The following is a 21,950-nucleotide window of genomic DNA, read 5'->3' on the forward strand; positions in this document are numbered from 1 at the left end:
GCGGCGAGGGAGGAGGAGGAGGAGAGGGGGAGGGCCGGCCGACGGGATCTGAGGGCCTCCCGGCCGCCCACGCGGGGGGCGACGGGGGAGGGGGAGGGGGAGGGGGGGGGGGGGTAAAAGCTCGCAGCTGTATGACCTCTTAGATTTGTTTATGTGTTCATCACATGACCGTGCCCTTTTTTGAGGGAATATAAAACTGGTTCTGATTATACATAAGATTATGTATGAAACATTTCATCGTAAAGTTGATGCCTTCCCACGCATGTTCGAGGGAGGAGAGGACCACATGGATGGAACGGTTATCTTTTTCTTCAGGGACTTGAAATTTTCGATCAAGACAACAGCCAGCCAGCCCTTTTGCGGACGTTTTACTTGTACACCAATGGATGGATGGATTGCACCGGACGTCGTCCATATTCCTTCTCACAATCGTGCAAAGAACATGCGCACAGTGGACTAGCGTTCTGCGTACACAAGTACACAACTAAAGTCTAAGCGCTCTGCCTGCCTGCCTGCACATGTGTTTGTACGTCCGTCTTCCCGTTCATATTCAAATTTTCAAACCGACATACAATTAACCACATCCACAAAGTACATGTGAAAAGTCTCCGCTCGAACGATTTGCTTTTTTTTTTGTATGTCAGTACATGGGGATGCCGAGGGTACTTTTGGACTACTGAATACCAAAACTCCCTAAAAAAGTACCCCTGGGCTAAACACCCTCTACAAAACTTGTGTAATAGAAAAACAAACTACATGACGTGGGCATAGCTCAGTGGTTGGGGGCGCATGATTGTAAACCTAACGACCAGAGTTCGATAAATCCGTGGGTGCTAGTGCCCATGGAGTTTCATTTTTTAAAACAAACTACATGTCCGCGGTGCAATAAGGGTAGTTGAATCCTGGTGTTATAACCCTGGCGTTCACGGAGGAACATTTAAGGTAGGCCCCTTTTTGCCCGACCAAGGAAACATCTTGCATCACTATGCCATCGCAATGGACAGCGTTGCTGCAAATGAATTTCACCGCAACTTTGGATAAACTGGTTCCGTGTATGTTGTTGTAGCGTATGTCACTTATGGCAACAGCTGAGTCCTGAAAAAAAAAGGTATTACTGTGCGTTAAAAACTTTTTAAGGGAGTATGTTAAGAAACTTGTCAACTGCTAGAAAGATGTGGATGAGAAATCAGGGAAAGATATTTGGATTTACTGTAGGAAAAGTACCTCTTCGGAGCATGGTTTCTTGGAGTCACAGTAGTTCTGGTCAATGATTATAGGGTTAGTGACATTGTACATCTTTATGTCTTGGAAAGTAATCCTCTCTGCAGCCCCTTCTCCTCCCTGTCAGTGGAATCATAAGAAGCATTGACCCCGTGAGCGTAGGTATTTGTAATGGAGTAGCAGATGATTGTACGGGCGAATATTTAGGCAACTGACTGTATTTGTAATGAGAGCACGTAGAGTACCATGGTGCTCAAATTTCAAAAACACAAGAGATTTTGGAGGTTTCCGTGGCATGGCAGCGAGGAGGTCATGCATTACCTGCCATGTTTTGATCCGCACACCGTTGGTTGTGCCCACCAGCGTGGCCTTCTCCACCAGCACGTCAGAGACATGGGCCCGCGATTTGTTCGCTCCTAGGCTGCCAATGCTGCGGGGCGAGGGCAACCAATGCCAACAGAACGTCAGAAAACCCTTTGTACAGTGTCTTATCTCAGTGGCTTCTAGCGACGGTGGAGGCGTCAAATTCAAATTAATGTTGACCATTTGGACAGTGCAGGCGTCAAATACAAATACGAACCTTATTCCATGGCCCGGTCCACAATATATGCCTGATGCCCGCACAAACTCAGACCCAGACACAATGGATATGCAGTCATCGCCTGCAACAGTTCACAAGAGCGAGCTGAAACAGTCACCAACCAACGCTCGCCAAAATCGATCGCATGAGACCACTGGATAAATGAATCGGAGGATGTTTTCATGCATATATATCTGCATTGGAGTGTACCTGTGCTGATGATGCAGTTGGTTATGGACACCTCTGTGCTGTTGGATACGTGGATCCCGTCGGTGTTGGGGCTCCACCCCGGCGCGGTGACGAACAGCCGCGAGACGGCTGCTTTCCAGCAGTTTGCGATCACGACGTGCATCTGCATGCTGTCCTTCACCTCCAGGTCGTCCACCACCAGATGGTTGCAGGTTCTGAAGTACAGGGCCTGCAATTTTTTTGCACACCGATGAAGAAGATTTCCTTCGCCGTACTACATATGCAACCAGGAGAAATCTCGGTGTCAAGAACGTACCGTCGGGCCGGGGACGCATTTCTGACGGAAGAGGGAGAAGAAGATGCAGGTTCGGTGAGGCAGGTTCCCTCTGTCGCAGAAATGTATACAGCGGAAACGGAGGTAAGGGGGAGCACACACGTACCATGGATTTGTTGACCTTGCACGAGTTGATCCACCACTCCTGCCCGTGCCCGTTGAGCGTCCCGCCGCCCATGACGTGCAGGCCGTCGACGTCCTCGAACGTGATCCACCGCTCCCGGCGATCGCCGTCGAGCCACACCGACCGGTTCGACGGCGCCTCCAGTGTTCCCCTGATCTGATCACCCGAGAGACAAAACGTCACGAACAGAGCATGCAAAAGGGGAACGGCATGCGTACTACTGTGATCACCGGTGGCCTGACTCACCATTGCTGTGATCGTGGTAGACCTGCAGGGGCCGCCGAAGCTGAGGGGCATGAGGAGGTAGGTCTTCCCCTCGGGCACGAGGAACAGGGACGGGTCGGAGGAGGAGTTGCAGGCGTCCTTCCATGCCGCGAGAAACGCCTGTAAACGCACGCACGGGTCATGACCGGAGTGCTGTTACATGGAGAACTTGGAAGAAACAGAGCAGCTCTGGTTGGCTAGCTGGTTTCACATACCTCGGTGGCGTCGCCGCCGGCCGACGCGCCGTAGTCGTCGACGTCAAATACCATCGGCGGCGGCCCCGGGCTGAGCTCCGGCGCGCCCGCGTCTGGACTCTCTGCGGCTGGGCCATAGGCCGATTCGGGAGGGAGGGCTACGGACTCCGAATTGGCGTGCGGAAACATGTAAACAAGAACTGATACGGTACTAATGGAGGCCAAGAGAAACTTCCTGGGACCCATCAGTGGAACTCGGCCACCCAGGGGAGGAGATTAACTCGATGATTATGGAGGAGAGGAAGGGACGAGCAGAGCGTGCACGTCCTCGCAGTTGCAGATAAATATATACTACTACTAGTAGTCTAGTATGTTGATAAAACAAGTACAGTATAACTCTTGCATGTATATGACGTGCAATTACTGCTGGCCTGTTGATCTTGGATCATCATCCTGATCCTAGATGTTGATAAAGGAAATCTAAGGGAGAGATGAATTGGTTGCCATTCACGTGCTAAGTGTAATTAGCTAGAAACAAGTAGAGTTAAACTTATGCTAAACTTAGCATCCGATGGCAATTGATAATAATCGTTTTTACCAAAAAAACAAGATTTAAAGTTTTCCTATTTTTTCACTCACTACCGTCTTGTCATAATGCGATGCCAAGTGATGGTGCAGGTTACCTATCCTTTCTTTTTATCTAAAAATGGAGTAAATTTAAAGTATGCCATATTTGATTCATTTCCTACCTTACAATAACGCGATGCCAAGTGATGGAGTATATCATTCAAAAGAGAGGGGGGATTTCATGTGTCCACCATCCTATGAGGAGTTCGGTTCTAAGGGCATCTCCAACGCCGAGTCTCAAACCGCCCGCAACTGTTTGGATCGTGCGGTTCGGACGTGTTTTGCCATCCAATACGGTCTTGTATCAGTCCGCTCAACGGCCCTGATGTCTTTTTCCCGCAAACCGGAAGCAAACCGAGGGGGCTATGCGGGCATCTATACTGCTGCCACGCCCGCTTCCGACAATCCTGACCCACCCAAAACCCTCTCTCTTGCCCGCGCACTTTCCCGTCCGAAGCCATCTGCCCGCATTCATGTCGCTCTAGAGCGGCCACTCCGCATTGACACCGGCCCAGAGCGGACGTGACGGCATTGAAGCGCCGTGTCCCCGATTTCCGCGCATGTTCAATGCCAGAGCGACGTTTACTGGACGACACAGATATCTACGGCGCCCGTTCAATGCCCGCCCGCCCATCTGCTGCCATTAAACAGGCTTGCCGGCCGAGGAACTAACTCCGACACCTGCGCATTGACACACCCAGACGCTTGGCCTCATCGGAACCTGCTATTTAAAGGCGGTCACACCACACTCACAACACACGACTGAAGGAAATATGCCCTAGAGGCAATAATAAAGTTATTATTTATTTCCTTATTTCATGATAAATGTTTATTATTCATGCTAGAATTGTATTAACCGGAAACATAATACATGTGTGAATACATAGACAAACATAGTGTCACTAGTATGCCTCTACTTGACTAGCTCGTTTATCAAAGATGGTTATGTTTCCTAGCCATGGACAAAAGAGTTGTCATTTGATTAATGGGATCACATCATTAGGAGAATGATGTGATTGACATGACCCATTCCGTTAGCCTAGTACTTGATCATTTAGTATGTTGCTATTGCTTTCTTCATGACTTATACAAAGTTCCTGCAACTATGAGATTGTGCAACTCACGTTTACCGGAAGAACACTTTGTGTGCTACCAAACGTCACAACGTAACTGGGTGATTATAAAGGTGCTCTACAGGTGTTTCCGAAGGTACATGTTGAGTTGGCATAATTCGAGATTAGGTTTTGTCACCCCGATTGGCGGAGAGGTATCTCTGGGCCCTCTCGATAATACTCATCACCTAAGCCTTGCAAGCATTGTAACTAATGAGTTAGTTATAAGACGATGTGTTACAGAACGAGTAAAGAGACTTGCCGGTAACGAGATTGAACTAGGTATTGGATACCGACGATCAAATCTCGGGCAAGTAACATACTGATGACAAAGGGAACAACATATGTTGTTATGCGGTTTGACCGATAAAGATCTTCGTATAATGTTTAGGAGCCAATATGGGCATCCAGGTTCCGCTATTGGTTATTGACCAAGAATAGTTCTAGGTCATGTCTACATAGTTCTCGAACCCGTAGGGTCCGCACGCTTAAGGTTTCGATGACAGTTATATTATGAGTTTATGAGTTTTGATGTACCGAAGTTTGTTCGGAGTCCCGGATGTGATCACAGACATGACGAGGAGTCTCGAAATGGTCGAGACATAAAGATTGATATATTGGACGACTATATTCGGACACCGGAAGTGTTCCGGGTGATTTCGGAGAAAACCAGAGTGCCGGAGGGTTACCGGAACCCCCCGGAGAGTTAATGGGCCACATGGGCCTTTGTGGGAAGAAAGAGGGGCGGCCAGGAAGGGCCGCGCGCCCCCTCTCCCTCTGGTCCGAATCGGACTAGGAGGGGGGGGGGGGCGGCGCCCTCCTCTTTCCTTCCCCTCCTCTCCCCCTTCCTTCCCCTCCTAGTAGGAGTAGGAAAGGAGGAGTCCTACTCCTACTAGGAGGAAGACTCCTCCTCCTGGCGCGCCCAACAAGGGCCGGCCGGCCTCCCCCCTTCCTCTATATACGGGGGCAGGGGGCACCCCATAGACACACAAGTTGATCTACGGATCGTTCCTTAGCCGTGTGCGGTGCCCCCCTCCACCATATTCCACCTCGGTCATATCGTCGCGGAGTTTAGGCGAAGCCCTGCGCCGGTAGAACATCATCATCGTCACCACGCCGTCGTGCTGACGAAACTCATCCCCGAAGCTTTGCTGGATCGGAGCCCGGAGATCGTCATCGAGCTGAACGTGTGCTGAACTCGGAGGTGCCGTACATTCGGTGCTTGGATCGGTCGGATCATGAAGACGTACGACTACATCAACCGCGTTGTCATAACGCTTCCGCTTACGGTCTACGAGGGTACGTGGACGAACACTCTCCCCTCTCGTTGCTATGCCATCACCATGATCTTGCGTGTGCGTAGGAAATTTTTTGAAATTACTACGTTCCTCAACAGTGGCATCCGAGCCTAGGTTTTATGCGTTGATGTTATATGCACGAGTAGAACACAAGTGAGTTGTGGGAGATATAAGTCATACTGCTTAGCAGCATGTCATACTTTGGTTCAACGGCATTGTGAGATGAAGCGGCCCGGACCGACATTACGCGTACGCTTACGCGAGACTGGTTTCACCGCTACGAGCACTCGTTGCTTAAAGGTGACCGGAGGGTGTCTGTCTCTCTCACTTTAGCTGAATCGAGTGTGGCTACGCCCGGTCCTTGCGAAGGTTAAAACATCACCAACTTGACAAACTATCGTTGTGGTTTTTGATGCGTAGGTAAGAACGGTTCTTGCTAAGCCCGTAGCAGCCACGTAAAACTTGCAACAACAAAGTAGAGGACGTCTAACTTGTTTTTGCAGGGCATGTTGTGATGTGATATGGTCAAGACGTGATGCTATATTTTATTGTATGAGATGATCATGTTTTGTAACCAAAGTTATCGGCAACTGACAGGAGCCATATGGTTGTCGCTTTATTGTATGAAATGCAAACCCCCTGTAATTGCTTTACTTTATCACTAAGCGGTAGCGATAGTCGTAGAAGCAATAGTTGGCGAGACGACAACGATGCTACGATGAAGATCAAGGTGTCGCGCCGATGACGATGGTGATCATGACGATGCTTCGGAGATGGAGATCACAAGCACAAGATGATGATGGCCATATCATATCACTTATATTGATTGCATGTGATGTTTATCCTTTATGCATCTTATCTTGCTTTGATTGACGGTAGCATTTTAAGATGATCTCTCACTAAAATTATCAAGAAGTGTTCTCCCTGAGTATGCACCGTTGCCAAAGTTCGTCGTGCCCAGACACCACGTGATGATCGGGTGTGATAAGCTCTACGTCCATCTACAACGGGTGCAAGCCAGTTTTGCACACGCGGAATACTCAGGTTAAACTTGACGAGCCTAGCATATGCAGATATGGCCTCGGAACACGGAGACCGAAAGGTCGAGCGTGAATCATATAGTAGATATGATCAACATAGTGATGTTCACCATTGAAAACTACTCCATCTCACGTGATGATCGGTTATGGTTTAGTTATTTTGGATCACGTGATCACTTAGAGGATTAGAGGGATGTCTTTCTAAGTGGGAGTTCTTAAGTAATATGATTAATTGAACTTAAATTTATCATGAACTTAGTCCTGGTAGTATTTTGCAAATTGTGTTATAGATCAATAGCTCGCATTGTTGCTTCCCTATGTTTTTGCTTCCCTATGTTTTTATATGTGTTCCTAGAGAAAACTATGTTGAAAATGTTAGTAGCAATGATGCGGACTTGGTCCGTGATCTGAGGTTTATCCTCATTGCTGCACAGAAGAATTATGTCCTTGATGCACCGCTAGGTGACAGACCTATTGCAAGAGCAGATGTAGACGTTATGAACGTTTGGCTAGCTCAATATGATGACTACTTGATAGTTTAGTGCACCATGCTTAACGGCTTAGAATCGGGACTTCAAAGACGTTTTGAACGTCATGGACCATATGAGATGTTCCAGGAGTTGAAGTTAATATTTCAAGCAAATACCCGAGTTGAGAGATATGAAGTCTCCAACAAGTTCTATGGCTAAAAGATGGAGGAGAATCGCTCAACTAGTGAGCATGTGCTCAGATTGTCTGGGTACTACAATCGCTTGAATCAAGTGGGAGTTAATCTTCCAGATAAGATAGTGATTGACAGAGTTCTCTAGTCACCATCACCAAGTTAGTAGAACTTTGTGATGAACTATAGTATGCAAGGGATGACGAAAACGATTCCCGAGCTCTTAGTGATGTTGAAATCTACGAAGGTAGAAATCAAGAAAGAGCATCAAGTGTTGATGGTTGACAAGATCACTAGTTTCAAGAAAAAGGGCAAAGGGAAAGAAAGGGGAACTTCAAGAAGAACGGCAAGCAAGTTGTTGCTCAAGTGAAGAAGCCCAAATCTGGTCCTAAGCCTGAGACTAACTGCTTCTACTTCAAAGGGACTGGTCACTGGAAGCGGAACTACCCCAAGTGATTGGTGGATAAGAAGGATGGCAAAGTGAACATAAGTATATTTGATATTGATGTGTACTTTACTAGTGTTTATAGCAACCCCTCAGTATTTGATACTAGTTCAGTTGCTAAGATTAGTAACTTGAAACGGGATTGCAGAATAAACAGAGACTAGTTGAAGGGGAAGTGACGATTAGTGTTGGAAGTAGTTCCAAGATTGATATGATCATCATCACACACTCCCTAAACTTTCGGGATAAGTGTTAAACCTAAATAAATGTTATTTAGCGTTTGCGTTGAGCATGAATATGATTTGATCATGTTTATTGCAATACGGTTATTCATTTAAAGTCAGAGAATAATTGTTGTTCTGTTTACATGAATAAAACCTTCAATGGTCATACACCCAATGAAAATAGTTTATTGGATCTCGATCGTAGTGATACACATATTAATAATATTGATGCCAAAAGATGCAAAGTTAATAATGATAGTGCAACTTAATTGTGGCACTGCCGTTTGGGTCATATCGGTGTAAAGCGCATGAAGAAACTCCATAAAGATGGATTTTCAGAATCACCTGGTTATGAATCATTTGATGCTTGCGAACCGTGCCTTTTGGGCAAGATGACTAAAACTCCGTTCTTCGGAACAATGGAACGAGCAACAAACTTGTTGGAAATAATACATACTGATGTATGCACACCAATGAGTATTGATGCTCGTGGCAAGTATCGTTATTTTCTGACCTTCATAAGATGATTTGAGCAGATATGGGTATATCTACTTGATAAAACATAAATCTGAAATAGTTGAAAGGTTCAAAGAATTTCAGAGTGAAGTGTAAAAATCATCATAACAAGAAAATAAAGTTTCTGCGATCTGATCGCGGAGACAAATATTTGAGTTACGAGTCTGGTCTTCAATTAAAACAATGAGGAATAGTTTCACATCTCACGCCACCTGGAACACCACAACGTTATGGTGTGTCCGAACGTCGTAACCGCACTTTATTGGATATGGTGCGATCTATGATGTCTCTTACCGATTTACTGCTATCGTTTTGGGGTTATGCATTAGAGACAGCTGCATTCACTTTAAATTGGGCAACATCAAAATCCGTTGAGACGCCTTATGAACTGTGGTTTGGCAAGAAACCAAAGTTGTCGTTTCTTAAAGTTTGGAGTTGCGATGCTTATATGAAAAGTTTTTCAACCTGATAAGCTCGAACCCAAATCGAAGACGTGTGTCTTCATAGAATACCCAAAGGTAACTATTGGGTACACCTTCTATCACAAATCCAAAGGCAAAACATTCGTTGCTTAGAATAGATCCTTTCTAGAGAAGGAGTTTCTCTCGAAAGAAGTGAGTGGGAGGAAAGTAGAACTTGATGAGGTAACTGTACCTGCTCCCTTATTGGAAATTAGTTCATCACAGAAATCTGTTCCTGTGACTACTACACCAATTAGTGAGGAAGTTAATGATGATGATCATGAAACTTCAGATTAAGTTACTACAGAACCTCATAGGTCTTCCAGAGTAAGATCCGCACCAGAGTGGTACGGTAATCCTGTTCTGGAAGTCATGTTACTAGACCATGATGAACCTACGAACTATGAGGAAGCGATGATGAGCCCAGATTCCACGAAATGGCTTGAGGCCATAAAATCTGAGATATGATCCATGTATGAGAACAAAGTATGGACTTTGATTGACTTGCTCGATGATCAGCAAGCCATGTTAAATAAATGGATGTTCAAGAGGAAGACGGACATTGATAGTAGTGTTACTATCTACTAAGCTCGACTTGTTGCGAAATGTTTTCAACAAGTTCAAGGTGTTGAATACGATGAGATTTTCTCACTCGTATCGAAGCTTAAGTCTGTCTGAATCATGTTAGCAATTGCCACATTTTATGAAATCTAGCAAATGGATGTCAAAACTGCATTCCTTAATGGATTTATTAAAGAAGAGTTGCATATGATGCAACCAGAAGGTTTTATCAATGCTAAAGATGCTAACAAAGTGTGCAAGCTCCAGCAATCCATCAATGGACTGGTGCAAGCATCTCGGAGTTGGAATATACGCTTTGATGAGTTGATCAAAGCATATGGTTTTATACAGACTTTTCGAAAGGCCTGTATTTACAAGAAAGTGAGTGGGAGCTCTGTAGCATTTCTGATATTATATGTGCAAGACATATTGGAAATGATATAGAATTTTCTGGATAGCATAAAAGGATACTTGAATAAAAAGCTTTTCAAAGCAAGACCTTGGTGAAGCTACTTACACATTGAGCATCAAGATCTATATAGATAGATCAAGACGCTTGATAAGATTTTTCAATGAGTACATACCTTGATAAATTTTTGAAATAGTTCAAAATGGAACAGTCAAAGAAGGAGTTCTTGCCTGTGTTACAAGGTGTGAAGTTGAGTAAGACTCGAGACCCGACCATTGCAGAAAATAGAAAGAGAATGAAAGTCATTCCCTATGCATCAGTCATAGGTTCTATAAAAGTATGCCATGCTATGGACCAGACCTATTGTATACTCTGCCCTAGTTTGGCAAGGGAGTACAATAGTGATCTAGAAGTAGATCACTGGACATGGGCCAAGAATATCCTTAGTGAGGACTAAGGAGACGTTTCTCAATTATGGAGGTGATAAAAGAGCCCGTCGTAAAAGTTACAACGATGCAAGCTTTTACACCAATCCAGATGACTCTAAGTCTCAATCTGGATACATATTGAAAGTGGGAGCAATTAGCTAGAGTAGCTCCGTGCAGAGCATTGTGAACATAGAATATTTGCGAAATACATACGGCTCTGAATATGACAAACCCGTTGACTAAGCTTCTCTCACGAGCAAAACATGATCATACCTTAGTACTCTTTTGGGTGTTAATCACATAGCGATGTGAACTAGATTATTGACTCTAGTAAACCCTTTGGGTGTTGATCACATGATGATGTGAACTATGGGTATTAATCACATGCAGATGTGAATATTGGTGTTAAATCACATAGCGATGTGAACTAGATTATTGACTCTAGTGCAAGTGGGAGACTGAAGGAAATATGCCCTAGAGGCAATAATAAAGTTATTATTTATTTCCTTATTTCATGATTAATGTTTATTATTCATGCTAGAATTGTATTAACCGGAAACATAATACATGTGTGAATACATAGACAAACATAGTGTCACTAGTATGCCTCTACTTGACTAGCTCGTTTATCAAAGATGGTTATGTTTCCTAGCCATGGACAAAAGAGTTGTCATTTGATTAATGGGATCACATCATTAGGAGAATGATGTGATTGACATGACCCATTCCGTTAGCCTAGCACTTGATCATTTAGTATGTTGCTATTGCTTTCTTCATGACTTATACAAAGTTCCTGCAACTATGAGATTGTGCAACTCGTGTTTACCGGAAGAACACTTTGTGTGCTACCAAACGTCACAACGTAACTGGGTGATTATAAAGGTCCTCTACAGGTGTTTCCGAAGGTACATGTTGAGTTGGCATAATTCGAGATTAGGTTTTGTCACTCCGACTGGCGGAGAGGTATCTCTGGGCCCTCTCGGTAATACTCATCACCTAAGCCTTGCAAGCATTGTAACTAATGAGTTAGTTATAAGATGATGTGTTACAGAACGAGTAAAGAGACTTTCCGGTAACGAGATTGAACTAGGTATTGGATACCGACGATCAAATCTCAGGCAAGTAACATACCGATGACAAAGGGAACAACGTATGTTGTTATGCGGTTTGACCAATAAAGATCTTCGTAGAATGTGAAGGAGCCAATATGGGCATCCAGGTTCCGCTATTGGTTATTGACCAAGAATAGTTCTAGGTCATGTTTACATAGTTCTCGAACCCGTAGGGTCCGCACGCTTAAGGTTTTGATGACAGTTATATTATGAGTTTATGAGTTTTGATGTACCGAAGTTTGTTCGGAGTCCCGGATGTGATCACAGACATGACGAGGAGTCTCGAAATGGTCGAGACATAAAGATTGATATATTGGACGACTATATTCGGACGCCGGAAGTGTTTCGGGTGATTTCGGAGCAAACCGGAGTGCCGGAGGGTTACCGGAACCCCCCCGGAGAGTTAATGGGCCACATGGGCCTTTGTGGGAAGAAAGAGGGGCGGCCAGGAAGGGCCGCGCGCCCCCTCTCCCTCTGGTCCGAATTGGACTAGGAGGGGGGGGGGGCGGCGCCCCCCTCTTTCCTTCCCCTCCTCTCCCCCTTCCTTCCCCTCCTAGTAGGAGTAGGAAAGGAGGAGTCCTACTCCTACTAGGAGGAGGACTCCTCCTCCTGGCGCGCCCAACAAGGGCCGGCCGGCCTCCCCCCTCCCTCCTTTATATACGGGGGCAGGGGGCACCCCATAGACACACAAGTTGATCTACGGATCGTTCCTTAGCCGTGTGCGGTGCCCCCCTCCACCATATTCTACCTCGGTCATATCGTCGTGGAGTTTAGGCGAAGCCCTGCGCCGGTAGAACATCATCATCGTCACCACGCCGTCGTGCTGACGGAACTCATCCCCGAAGCTTTGCTAGATCGGAGCCCGGAGATCGTCATCAAGCTGAACGTGTGCTAAACTCGGAGGTGCCGTACGTTCGGTGCTTGGATCGGTCGGATCGTGAAGACGTACGACTACGTCAACCGCGTTGTCATAACGCTTCCGCTTACGGTCTACGAGGGTACGTGGACGAACACTCTCCCCTCTCGTTGCTATGCCATCACCATGATCTTGCGTGTGCGTAGGAATTTTTTTGAAATTACTACGTTCCCCAACAACGACAACACATCCGCTCCACATCCTCCTCCCATGCACCACATCCGCCATGACCGCGAGGTGGAACACTTTGTGGGACAACCTCTCGACAAAGCAGAAGCACAAAGTGGCCGCCCTTCGACCACCTGCATCTAGGCCACATACCGGGAAGCTCCCCCGAGGTCTTCGATGAAGACCCCATGATGGAGACGTACTTCGACGACTGAGTGCCACACCCCGAGTCAGTGCATGCCGGCTTGACTATGGAGCAGCCGCAAGCGCACTTCAGCGCCACCATGGCGGAGGAGCAACCTGTGCCGGCACCTATGTTGGTGTTCCGACAGGCGCAGGAGGAGCATCAGTACAGCCTGTTACTCCTCAAGCAGACGCGAAGGCCATGCTGGTGATTGAGGACGAGAATGCCGCCATCTATGTGTCCTACGCATCGCCACCGAACTTTTTGGGGCGCATATGGCAGTAGGACAGTGTCGGCCCGTCCACGTCTATCACCGACTTCACGTCCATTGGCGACGGACAGGTCATGGACTCCAACGAGGAGGAGTAGAGCAGGGGAGGCAACGGGGCCAGTCCATCTCCCATGTTCTACTCTTCTCACTAGCGACCGCACCTTAACTTCACGGCTCTTGCCCCCGCCCATGAAGACGGCAGATGGATGACGTGGTCGCCGAAAGGGAACAACAAGGACTTGGAAGATGCGCACCGCTATACGCTAGGTTTAGTTTCGGTCTCTCTTTTTGTGTGAAAAATGTTTGAAATGTAATGAATGTGCTCCCGTTTGTATGAAAATTATCCGATTTGCATGAAACTCGCCCGGTTTGTTGAAATCCGGCTTGAAATGTATGTGGCTATGGTTGGATGGCCGGCTCCCGCATCAGTGTCCGCGGACTGCCCCCCTCCCCTCGGTTCTGCAGACAGATGTGGTGTCTAGTTTGCTGGTCAGCTTTGAAGATGCCCTAAGAGGGTTCATCTCTTTTCTTAGGAAAAAGCTGCTGAAACATACCCAAGCCATTCAGGAAAAAGAAACTTCCCAAGGTTACCGATGTGATGAACAAGCAACTAGTTCCCTAGTTTATTCAGTAATGATCCTCTAATTCTCATGAAGGCCAATGTGAATAATGTAACTTCCCCGTGACAAAGTACTAGACACATATTGTGCGAAAGGCCAACTGGCGAGTGTGTCTAAGCCTGGTACTTTCTTTAGTCCCAGCACAGATACTAATATTAGAGTTGATAATGTCTGCATCTAAACATTGATAATGAGGCTCTAAGAGACAAATACCTCACAATACCGGTGTGGATGGCTGTATAGAAGCAATGACTTTATTCACTTCCATGAGTGTATCATTATTGTAATTTGTGGTTGGAAGGAGAAGAACTTGTGTGTGCGTGTGTGTGTGTGGGGGGGGGGAGGAATACTTATACAAGTTGTAGCACAATCTATCCAGTTTATGCATGTCGATCTTTAAGATCTCGAAGAGAGTTTACAAAAGTATGTCTAATGCAATTGCGAAGTTCTGACAATGTGATGGTGATCAAAGTAAGAAAATGCAGTGCTTCACATGGTGGAAGTTATGTTCCCCGAAAAGGATTGGAGGTTTAGGCTTCCGAGATTTTCATTCATTTAATTTAGCAATGTTGGCCAAGCAATGTTGGCGGTTGATCACGAACCTGGATTACCTCCATGCTCGAGTGTTAAGGACTAAATATTTTTCCATACTCATCTACTGGACACCTACGTGAAGAAGTGATCCTCGTTCACCTAACGGATCATCATTGCGGAAATTCAAACTTTGAAGGTGGGGCATACTTGGAGAATTGGTAATGGACGCTAGGTCAATATTTGGTGGCGTCCTTGGTCCCCTTGACCCCTTCAAGAATGGTGATCACAAGGCGCGGTCATGTAGTCCTGGATAAAGTAGTCGATCTAACTGATTCGATGGGACAAGGAGCTCATCAGAACTATTTTAACCATGTTGATGTTCGAAGGATCCTTCAGACCGTGATGCATACTTAATCATTTGACGATTTCATCACATGCAACACACCAAGTCAGGTTGCCATATCGACCTATCATTGAAAGGACATCTCATGCCTAGTGATAGTTTTCGTGTTTATAGCATTGTGGTTTAAGGATTAAACATGTGTTCTACTGCTTACATATCAGATATAAGCATCGAGTTGAAACATGTGTTTTTTTTGAAGAAGAGGAATACCTCCAGCCTCTGCATCTCTTGATGCACACATCCATATTATTAAAGATGCAAAATCCAGTAGCTGAACAACATCAAACCAGAAAAAAAGTGAAAGAAAAACCTGAGGCCGCATATGCCTCGCGACGGTAACTCCACTAGATAGCCACTAACCTATGTTACAAGATACATCAAAACGGAAAATACACAACTCTTAGGCTACGCCTTCAAGAAGGAATCACCGCACGTGTGCCGATGATGGCGAGTCCACCATGGTTGAAATCCGGATTCTCATCCTCAAAGCCAAGTTTCAATCCATCGCCTTCAGCAAGGACATGACACAGGCACACGTCAACATAGCCCAATCAGAGATATTGTGTTTCCACCAGAGTGCATAAACCTGTCGCTGAAGGCATCTGTACCATCCGCCCTTATCCTTCTACCGACGCCTAGATAACTAGATACCTCTGGATAAGACAACAGAAGACAACGGCGTCCCATAACGCGGGCCTCCCGCAACTGTCACACCACCTTCGATCTAGCAACAAGAAGCTAAACGTGAGATTTGCTAGAGTGAAAGTGCTAGTTATCGACTAGAGGGGGGAGGGTGAATAGGCGATTTTTATGAAAGTCTTCAAAACATGGGGGCTTTGAAGACAAACAAGTAAACTGAACCTATATGGTATGCAGCGAAATGTAAACTGCACTAGACTAGCAATATTCAAGCAGACAGGACAGTTGAAGCACTAAGACTAACTGCAGCTAGGTGACAGGATCAGAATGGAAGACAGTATGAAGCCAAACAAATATAAGTCTTCACACTGTGAAGTCAAATGAATTGAGCAGGCAAGCAATGACTTCACGAAGACAAACTGAAAAGTAAGAAGAGTAAAGGATATATAGAACCAATTGCTTGGTGAAGACAAGGATTTGGTAGACCAGTTCCAGTTGTTGTGACAACTCTACATCTGGTTAGGGAGGCTAAGATTGAACTCAGAAGACTGTGTCTTCACCTTATTCCCCTTGAGCTAAGAACACCCAGTCCTCGCCCAATCACTCTGGTAAGTCTTCAAGGTAGACTTCCAAACCTTCACAAACTTCGTTTAGCGGCAATCCACAATGACTCTTGGATGCTCAGAACGCGACGCCTAACCGGCTGGAGGATTCACAGTCCTCAAGTGTAACAAGTCTTCAGATCACTCGAACAGAAAGACTTCAGTGATGCCTAACACTCTTTGGCTCTGGGTGTTTTGGGCTTAGTCCTCGCAAGGATCTCTCTCTCTCTCTCTCTCAAATGCTTCGGAGGTGGATTGCTCTCAAACAACAAAAGTCGTGCACTAACTCTGAGCAGCCACCAATTTATGGTGTAGGGGGTTGGTGACTTATAGCCAAGTGGCGACCCGACCTGATTTGTCCGAAATGACCCTGGGTCACTAAGGAATAGACACGTGTCCAATAGTCAGATTTCAAACACACACGACAGCTTGGCTTGGACTACAAGTAAAGCTGACTCATCCAGCTCTGGATAAGGTTTGCTCTCTGTAAGTGCATCTAGTGCCACCCCTAGTTGGTTTTGGAGTATTGACGACAAACCTGGTTGAGGGACTAATGTGTTTGTGAGAATTGCAGGATAACACAGGTAGTAGTCCCTCATTGATTTGGTTTACCTACCGGAGATTACCCCTAAAAATGTGTGAAGACATTGAAGACAATGATGGTCTGTGAAGCTATTCACGTTGAAGACTATGGCATGAGAAGACATCGCATGAAGACTATGGAGCGCGAAGACTTCGTTGTTTCGTTGTTTCCTTTTCTTCTTTGTTGAGTCATAGGAACCACCGCAGTGTTAAGTGGGGTCTAAGTGAACAAAGTCAGAGTGACTGAAGTGATGCTCAACCAAATCCTATGTCTTCGTGCAAAGACAATGAGAACAAATCTTATCCAGAGTCGGATGAGTCAGCTTTACTTGTAGCCCAAGTCAAGCTGCCGCGTGTGTTTGAAATCTGACCGTTGGAACATGTGTCAGTTCCTTAGTGACCCAGGGTCATTTCGGACAAATCAGGTTGGGTTGCCCAGTGGCTATAAATAGCCCACCCCTACACCATAAATTGGTGGCTGCTCAGAGTTAGTGCACGGCTTTTGTTCTTTGAGAGCAACCCACCTCCGAAGCTTTTGAGAGAGAATCCTTGCGAGGACAAAGCCCAAACCACCCAGAGCCCAAGAGTGTTTGGCATCACTGAAGTCTTTTGTCCGAGTGATCTAAAGACTTATTACACTCGAGGACTGTGAATCCTCCAGCCGGTTAGGCGTCGCGTTCTAAGCATCCGAGAGTCATTGTGGATTGCCGGTGAACGAAGTCTGTGAAGGTTTGGAAGTCTGCCTTGAAGACTTACCAGAGTGATTGGGCGGGGACTAGGTGTCCTTAGCTCAAGGGGAATAAGGTGAAGACGCGGTCTTCTGAGTTGAATCTCCGCCTCCCTAACCAGACGTACAATTGTCACAACAACTAGAACTGGTCAAACAAATATCTGTCCTATCCAAGCTACTGGTTCTATCTCTCACTTCTCTTTACTTACAGTTTGTCTTCGTGAAGTCATTGCCTGCTTGCATTATCTGTTTGACTTCACTGTGTGACTACTTGGTCTGATTGGCTTCATACTCTCTTCCATCCTGATCCTTACTACCTAGCTGCCGATAGTCTTTGTGCTTTCACTTCATTGAATACTTGACTATGGCTTGTCTAGTGTAGTCTACCTTCCGCTGCATACGAATAGTGTCATTTTTTTTGTTTGTCTTCAAAACTCCCACGTTTTGAAGAGTTTCATAAAAATCGCCTATTCACCCCCCTCTAGTCGATAAATAGCTCTTTTAATTGGTATCAGAGCAAGGTACTCCCTTGTTCTGTGTGATTCGGTTTAACCACCTGGAGTTTTAGCTATGTTGACTGCAGGGATAATCAAAGTCTCCGCTGCATGCCTCATATTCGATGGCACTGAATATCCCTACTGTAAGAATAAGATGCGCATGCATCCTGAAGCCATTGATGTCAATCTGTGGTATGTCGTCAAGAACGGTGTTCCCAAGACTGGTGAATGTGTCACCCTGCTGATGTCAAGAAGTTCGTTCAACTGGACTCTACCGCCAAGAACATCATTTGTGGTCATCTGGCCAAAGGACAGTATGGTCGTGTGAGTGCTGTGGAAACATCGAAGCTAGTCTAGGACTGGCTCTCCAAGGTCAATGAAGGCATCTCAACTCAGCGAGATCAAAGGATCAGTGTTCTCTGCAACCTCTTCAACCGCTTCAAGAGACATGACAATGAGAACGTCCAACTCACGTTTGATCGCCTCACTGATATCACAAATGAGCTCCAAGCACTCGACGCCACTGAGAACACGAAGCATGAAATAGTCAAGACACTACTGAGATCACTTGACAACTCATTTGACACCTTGGCCCTGATGATTCAAGAACGCCCTAACTTCAAGACTCTCGATCCGTCTGACATACTTGAGAGGCTCAACACACATGAGTTTCAGCTATCTAAGAAACGAGATATCTATGGCCCCAACTATGGCCGAACTCGCGCTTTGAAGGCAAAGGCTGTTTCCTCATCTGAAGAAGAATCTAACTGGAGTTCTGGTGATCCTGAAGACATTGGAAAGGAGCTTGCTATGCTTGTGAAGAAGTTCCAGAAATTCACCAAGAAGAAAGGCTTCAGAAAGTCTTCGCGATCCAGCTCAAGAAATGATGAAGCTTCCACCCATGATCACAAGAAGAGAACCTGCCACAAGTGCAAGAAACCTGGTCACTACATCTCTGAGTGTCCACAGTGGGACAATGAGAAGAAGAAGAAGAAGAGCAAAGAATATGATTCTGATGACAAGAAGAAGAAGAAATCCTCAAAGTCTTCTTCCAAGTCTTCTTCCAAATCTTCATCACACAATAAGAGCTCATCTGGCAAGGCTCGCGCTTTTGTTGGCAAGGAAATGGATTCAGAGGAGGAGTCTGCTTCTGAGGAGGTGGAGGTGGAGTCTGAGGGGGAGTCCGACTCTGGTGTTGCGTGTCTGGCTCTAGCTACAGCCTATGTCGCCAAGTCCATCTTCAACACTGAAGACAATGGCTCCGTCACCAAAGCTGATGATAATGACAAGGACGACTCGGCTCCCACCTACTACTTCATGGCATGAGGTGCCAAGGTAAACTCACGCGATGCTTACTTTCAAACATCAAGTGAAGATGACTCTGATGGTGAATCCAAACCTAGTTACAAAACACTTGCTAAAATTGCAACTGAACAACAGAAAGCTGTGGAACACATTCAAAAACTGTTAGACAAAAGCGATGACCAGTTGGACACGAAAATGAACCGATCTCAGTCCTTAATTGAAGACATAAAAAATCTTCATGTTAAGTACGAGGAACTTGAAGGTCGACATGAATTGCTCTCAACTTCTCATGAAAAGCTTTCCTATGATTATCTTCAAAGGAAGCAGGAACTTGAGAAATTGAGATCGGCTCATGAAGATCTTCAAAAGGAAAACGAGTCACTTCGCGCTCAACAAATCAGTCCCGCTCAGGAAGGATTTGAACCACCATGTCTAAAATGCATTGAGCGTGATAACACTTCCTGTGTTGCTGAATGTTCTACTGCTACTCCTGTTGCAATATCTTCAACTGCTAATGTGGTAACTAACCCCTCTGCTGAGGACACCACTACTATTGCTGATGCGAATGCTAGGTTGAAGACACTGCTTGAGACAGGGATGTACAAAAGTCTCAAAGGGCATCAGACATTATGTGATGTCCTCAAAAAGCAGATTCTGAACCGAAACCCTAGGAAAGAGGGTGTTGGGTTCGAGAGGAAAATGAATGTTGATGGGTCTTACTGGAAGCCTGAGCAGTACCCAAAACCACATGGGTTGCTGCAAAGGAACGTTCAGTAGATCCATCCAGCTTATCTGGTTTCACTTGTGCTAACCCTATTATCATTGATGAATCCTTTGATGCAAACTATAAACTGTTTAAGAATCAGAATGTCAAAGTGTTTGCCAGGTACATTGGTACTAACTGCAGGAATGGGCCACCTATGAAGAAGATATGGGTACCCAAAAGCTGTCTTGAGAATCTTCCAGTGAATGTCATCATGACACCACCTGTGAAGAAGACAAACCCCATACAAAAGGCTTCATATGGTCCTAAAGCTTCATACAGACTGAGGACTCATCTGAGTCACCCTAACGTCAATGTTTTGCAGGGAAATCATACTCAGACCCATGAATATGAGCGTGTTTCCTCAAACTGCTATGTTCATAGAACAAAGAACTTTTCTGCTTATTCCTATGAGTATTATTCACCACCTGCAAGGCTATTTACTAGGGCTCCAAAGCCGAAGTTATCAGATGCCGCACTTAGACTCATTGCTTCTAAGCCACCCCTGAAAATGTGGGTGGTTAAGAAAACTTAACTCTCTTTTGCAGGGAAAGGTCTCCAGCCAGAAATCAAAGGCGTCCAATGCTAATGCTGGGGACCTTAAAAATATTGTGGGGCACAAGATAAAATGCCCAAATGGTCTTACTATGTATTTCGTTCCGGGATTCCTTGACACTCATCCTATCTATCCTAACCAAGATCTGAATTTCCATGTTCCACTTGTTCGTCAAATGTTTATGCTTCACAACTCGCTTGGTGAAACCTATCCCCCAAACTGCACTGTAGGCTATGACACCTCGTACTTTAGAATGGATTATGGACAGTGGATGCACTAACCACATGACTGGCAATCGAAGTCTTCTGATGGATTCAACGCTACGTCCATCAGACAAGAATCACATCACATTTGCTGACACTGGTAAAAGCAAGGTATTGGGTCTAGGTAGAGTTGCAATATCAAGGGATCAACACATGGATAAAGTGATGCTTGTTGAATCCCTTGGTTTCAACTTAATGTCTGTCTCAATGCTTTGTGACTTAAACATGATTGTGCTATTTGGAAAATATCGTTGCCTTGTACCGATGGAATCTGACAAGTCTCTAGTCTTTGAAGGGTATCGGAAAGATGATCTGTATATGGTAGATTTCTCAGCAGGACGGCAGATGTCCGTATGTCTTCTAGCAAAAGCTTCAGAGTGCTGGCTTTGGCATCGAAGGCTAGGGCATGCTGGCATGAGGAACTTGCACACTCTCGCGAAGAAGAAGCATGTCATGGGCATCGAAGGCGTCAAGTTCAAGAAGGATCATCTGTGTGGTGCCTGCAAAGCTGGAAAGATAATAAGAGCCAAGCATCCCTCAAAGACAATCATGACTACATCTCAACCCTTCGAGCTACTACACATGGACTTATTTGGCCCTACTCACTACTCTACTCTCAATGCCACTGCTTGCCTCTATGGCTTTGTCATTGTTGATGATTACTCTAGATATACTTGGGTGCATATAATCCTCTACAAGACTGGCGTGTAGGATGTCTTCAGACGCTTTGCCAATCGTGCCATGATGAACTATGGCGTCAAGATCAAGCATGTCAGAAGTGACAACAACACTGAGTTCAAGAACACCGGCCTCGACCTTTATCTGGATACTTTGGGCATTACTCATGAGTTCTCTGCTCCTTACACACCTCAGCAGAATTGCATCGTGGAGCGCAAGAACAGAATCCTTATTGAGATGGCCCGAACGATGCTTGATGAGTACAAGACTCCACGGAAGTTCTGGCGTGAAGCCATTGACACTGCATGCCACATCATCAACCGTGTTTATCTTCACAAGCTTCTGAAGAAAACATCCTATGAACTCCTAACTGGTAAGAAGCCAAATGTTAGTTACTTCAGAGTATTTGGTGCTAGGTGCTGGATCAAGGATCCACATC

At 45.5% G+C, this 21,950-nt stretch overlaps 1 protein-coding gene across 1 annotated transcript; it reads right to left on the reverse strand.

Annotated features, from left to right (window-relative positions):
- Positions 1 to 605: 605 nt before the first annotated feature.
- On the reverse strand, positions 606 to 3,233 carry LOC123095056 (polygalacturonase). Its single transcript, XM_044516885.1, has 9 exons — positions 2,928 to 3,233; positions 2,695 to 2,832; positions 2,431 to 2,604; positions 2,307 to 2,327; positions 2,012 to 2,219; positions 1,802 to 1,883; positions 1,543 to 1,651; positions 1,225 to 1,341; positions 606 to 1,095 (listed from the first exon to the last, which is right to left on the reverse strand). The coding sequence occupies exons 1-9, from the start codon at positions 3,150 to 3,152 to the stop codon at positions 868 to 870; spliced, it is 1,302 nt and encodes a 433-aa protein (XP_044372820.1). The 5' UTR covers positions 3,153 to 3,233; the 3' UTR covers positions 606 to 867.
- Positions 3,234 to 21,950: the final 18,717 nt, after the last annotated feature.

The sequence above is a fragment of the Triticum aestivum genome, chromosome 4B (genome assembly GCF_018294505.1).
Source record: "Triticum aestivum cultivar Chinese Spring chromosome 4B, IWGSC CS RefSeq v2.1, whole genome shotgun sequence".
NCBI classification, from domain to species: Eukaryota; Viridiplantae; Streptophyta; class Magnoliopsida; order Poales; family Poaceae; genus Triticum; species Triticum aestivum.

What these genes read in the sequence shown, in the direction of transcription:
- LOC123095056 (XM_044516885.1), bottom strand. Translation starts at nt 3,152, where the DNA reads ATGGGTCCCAGGAAGTTTCTCTTGGCCTCCATTAGTACCGTATCAGTT. An exon ending in GGACCGGGCCATGGAATAAG is followed by an intron (nt 1,652 to 1,801) that starts GTTCGTATTTGT and finishes CTCGCCCCGCAG; the next exon opens with CATTGGCAGCCTAGGAGCGA. An exon ending in AGAAACCATGCTCCGAAGAG is followed by an intron (nt 1,096 to 1,224) that starts GTACTTTTCCTA and finishes TTTTTTTTTCAG; the next exon opens with GACTCAGCTGTTGCCATAAG.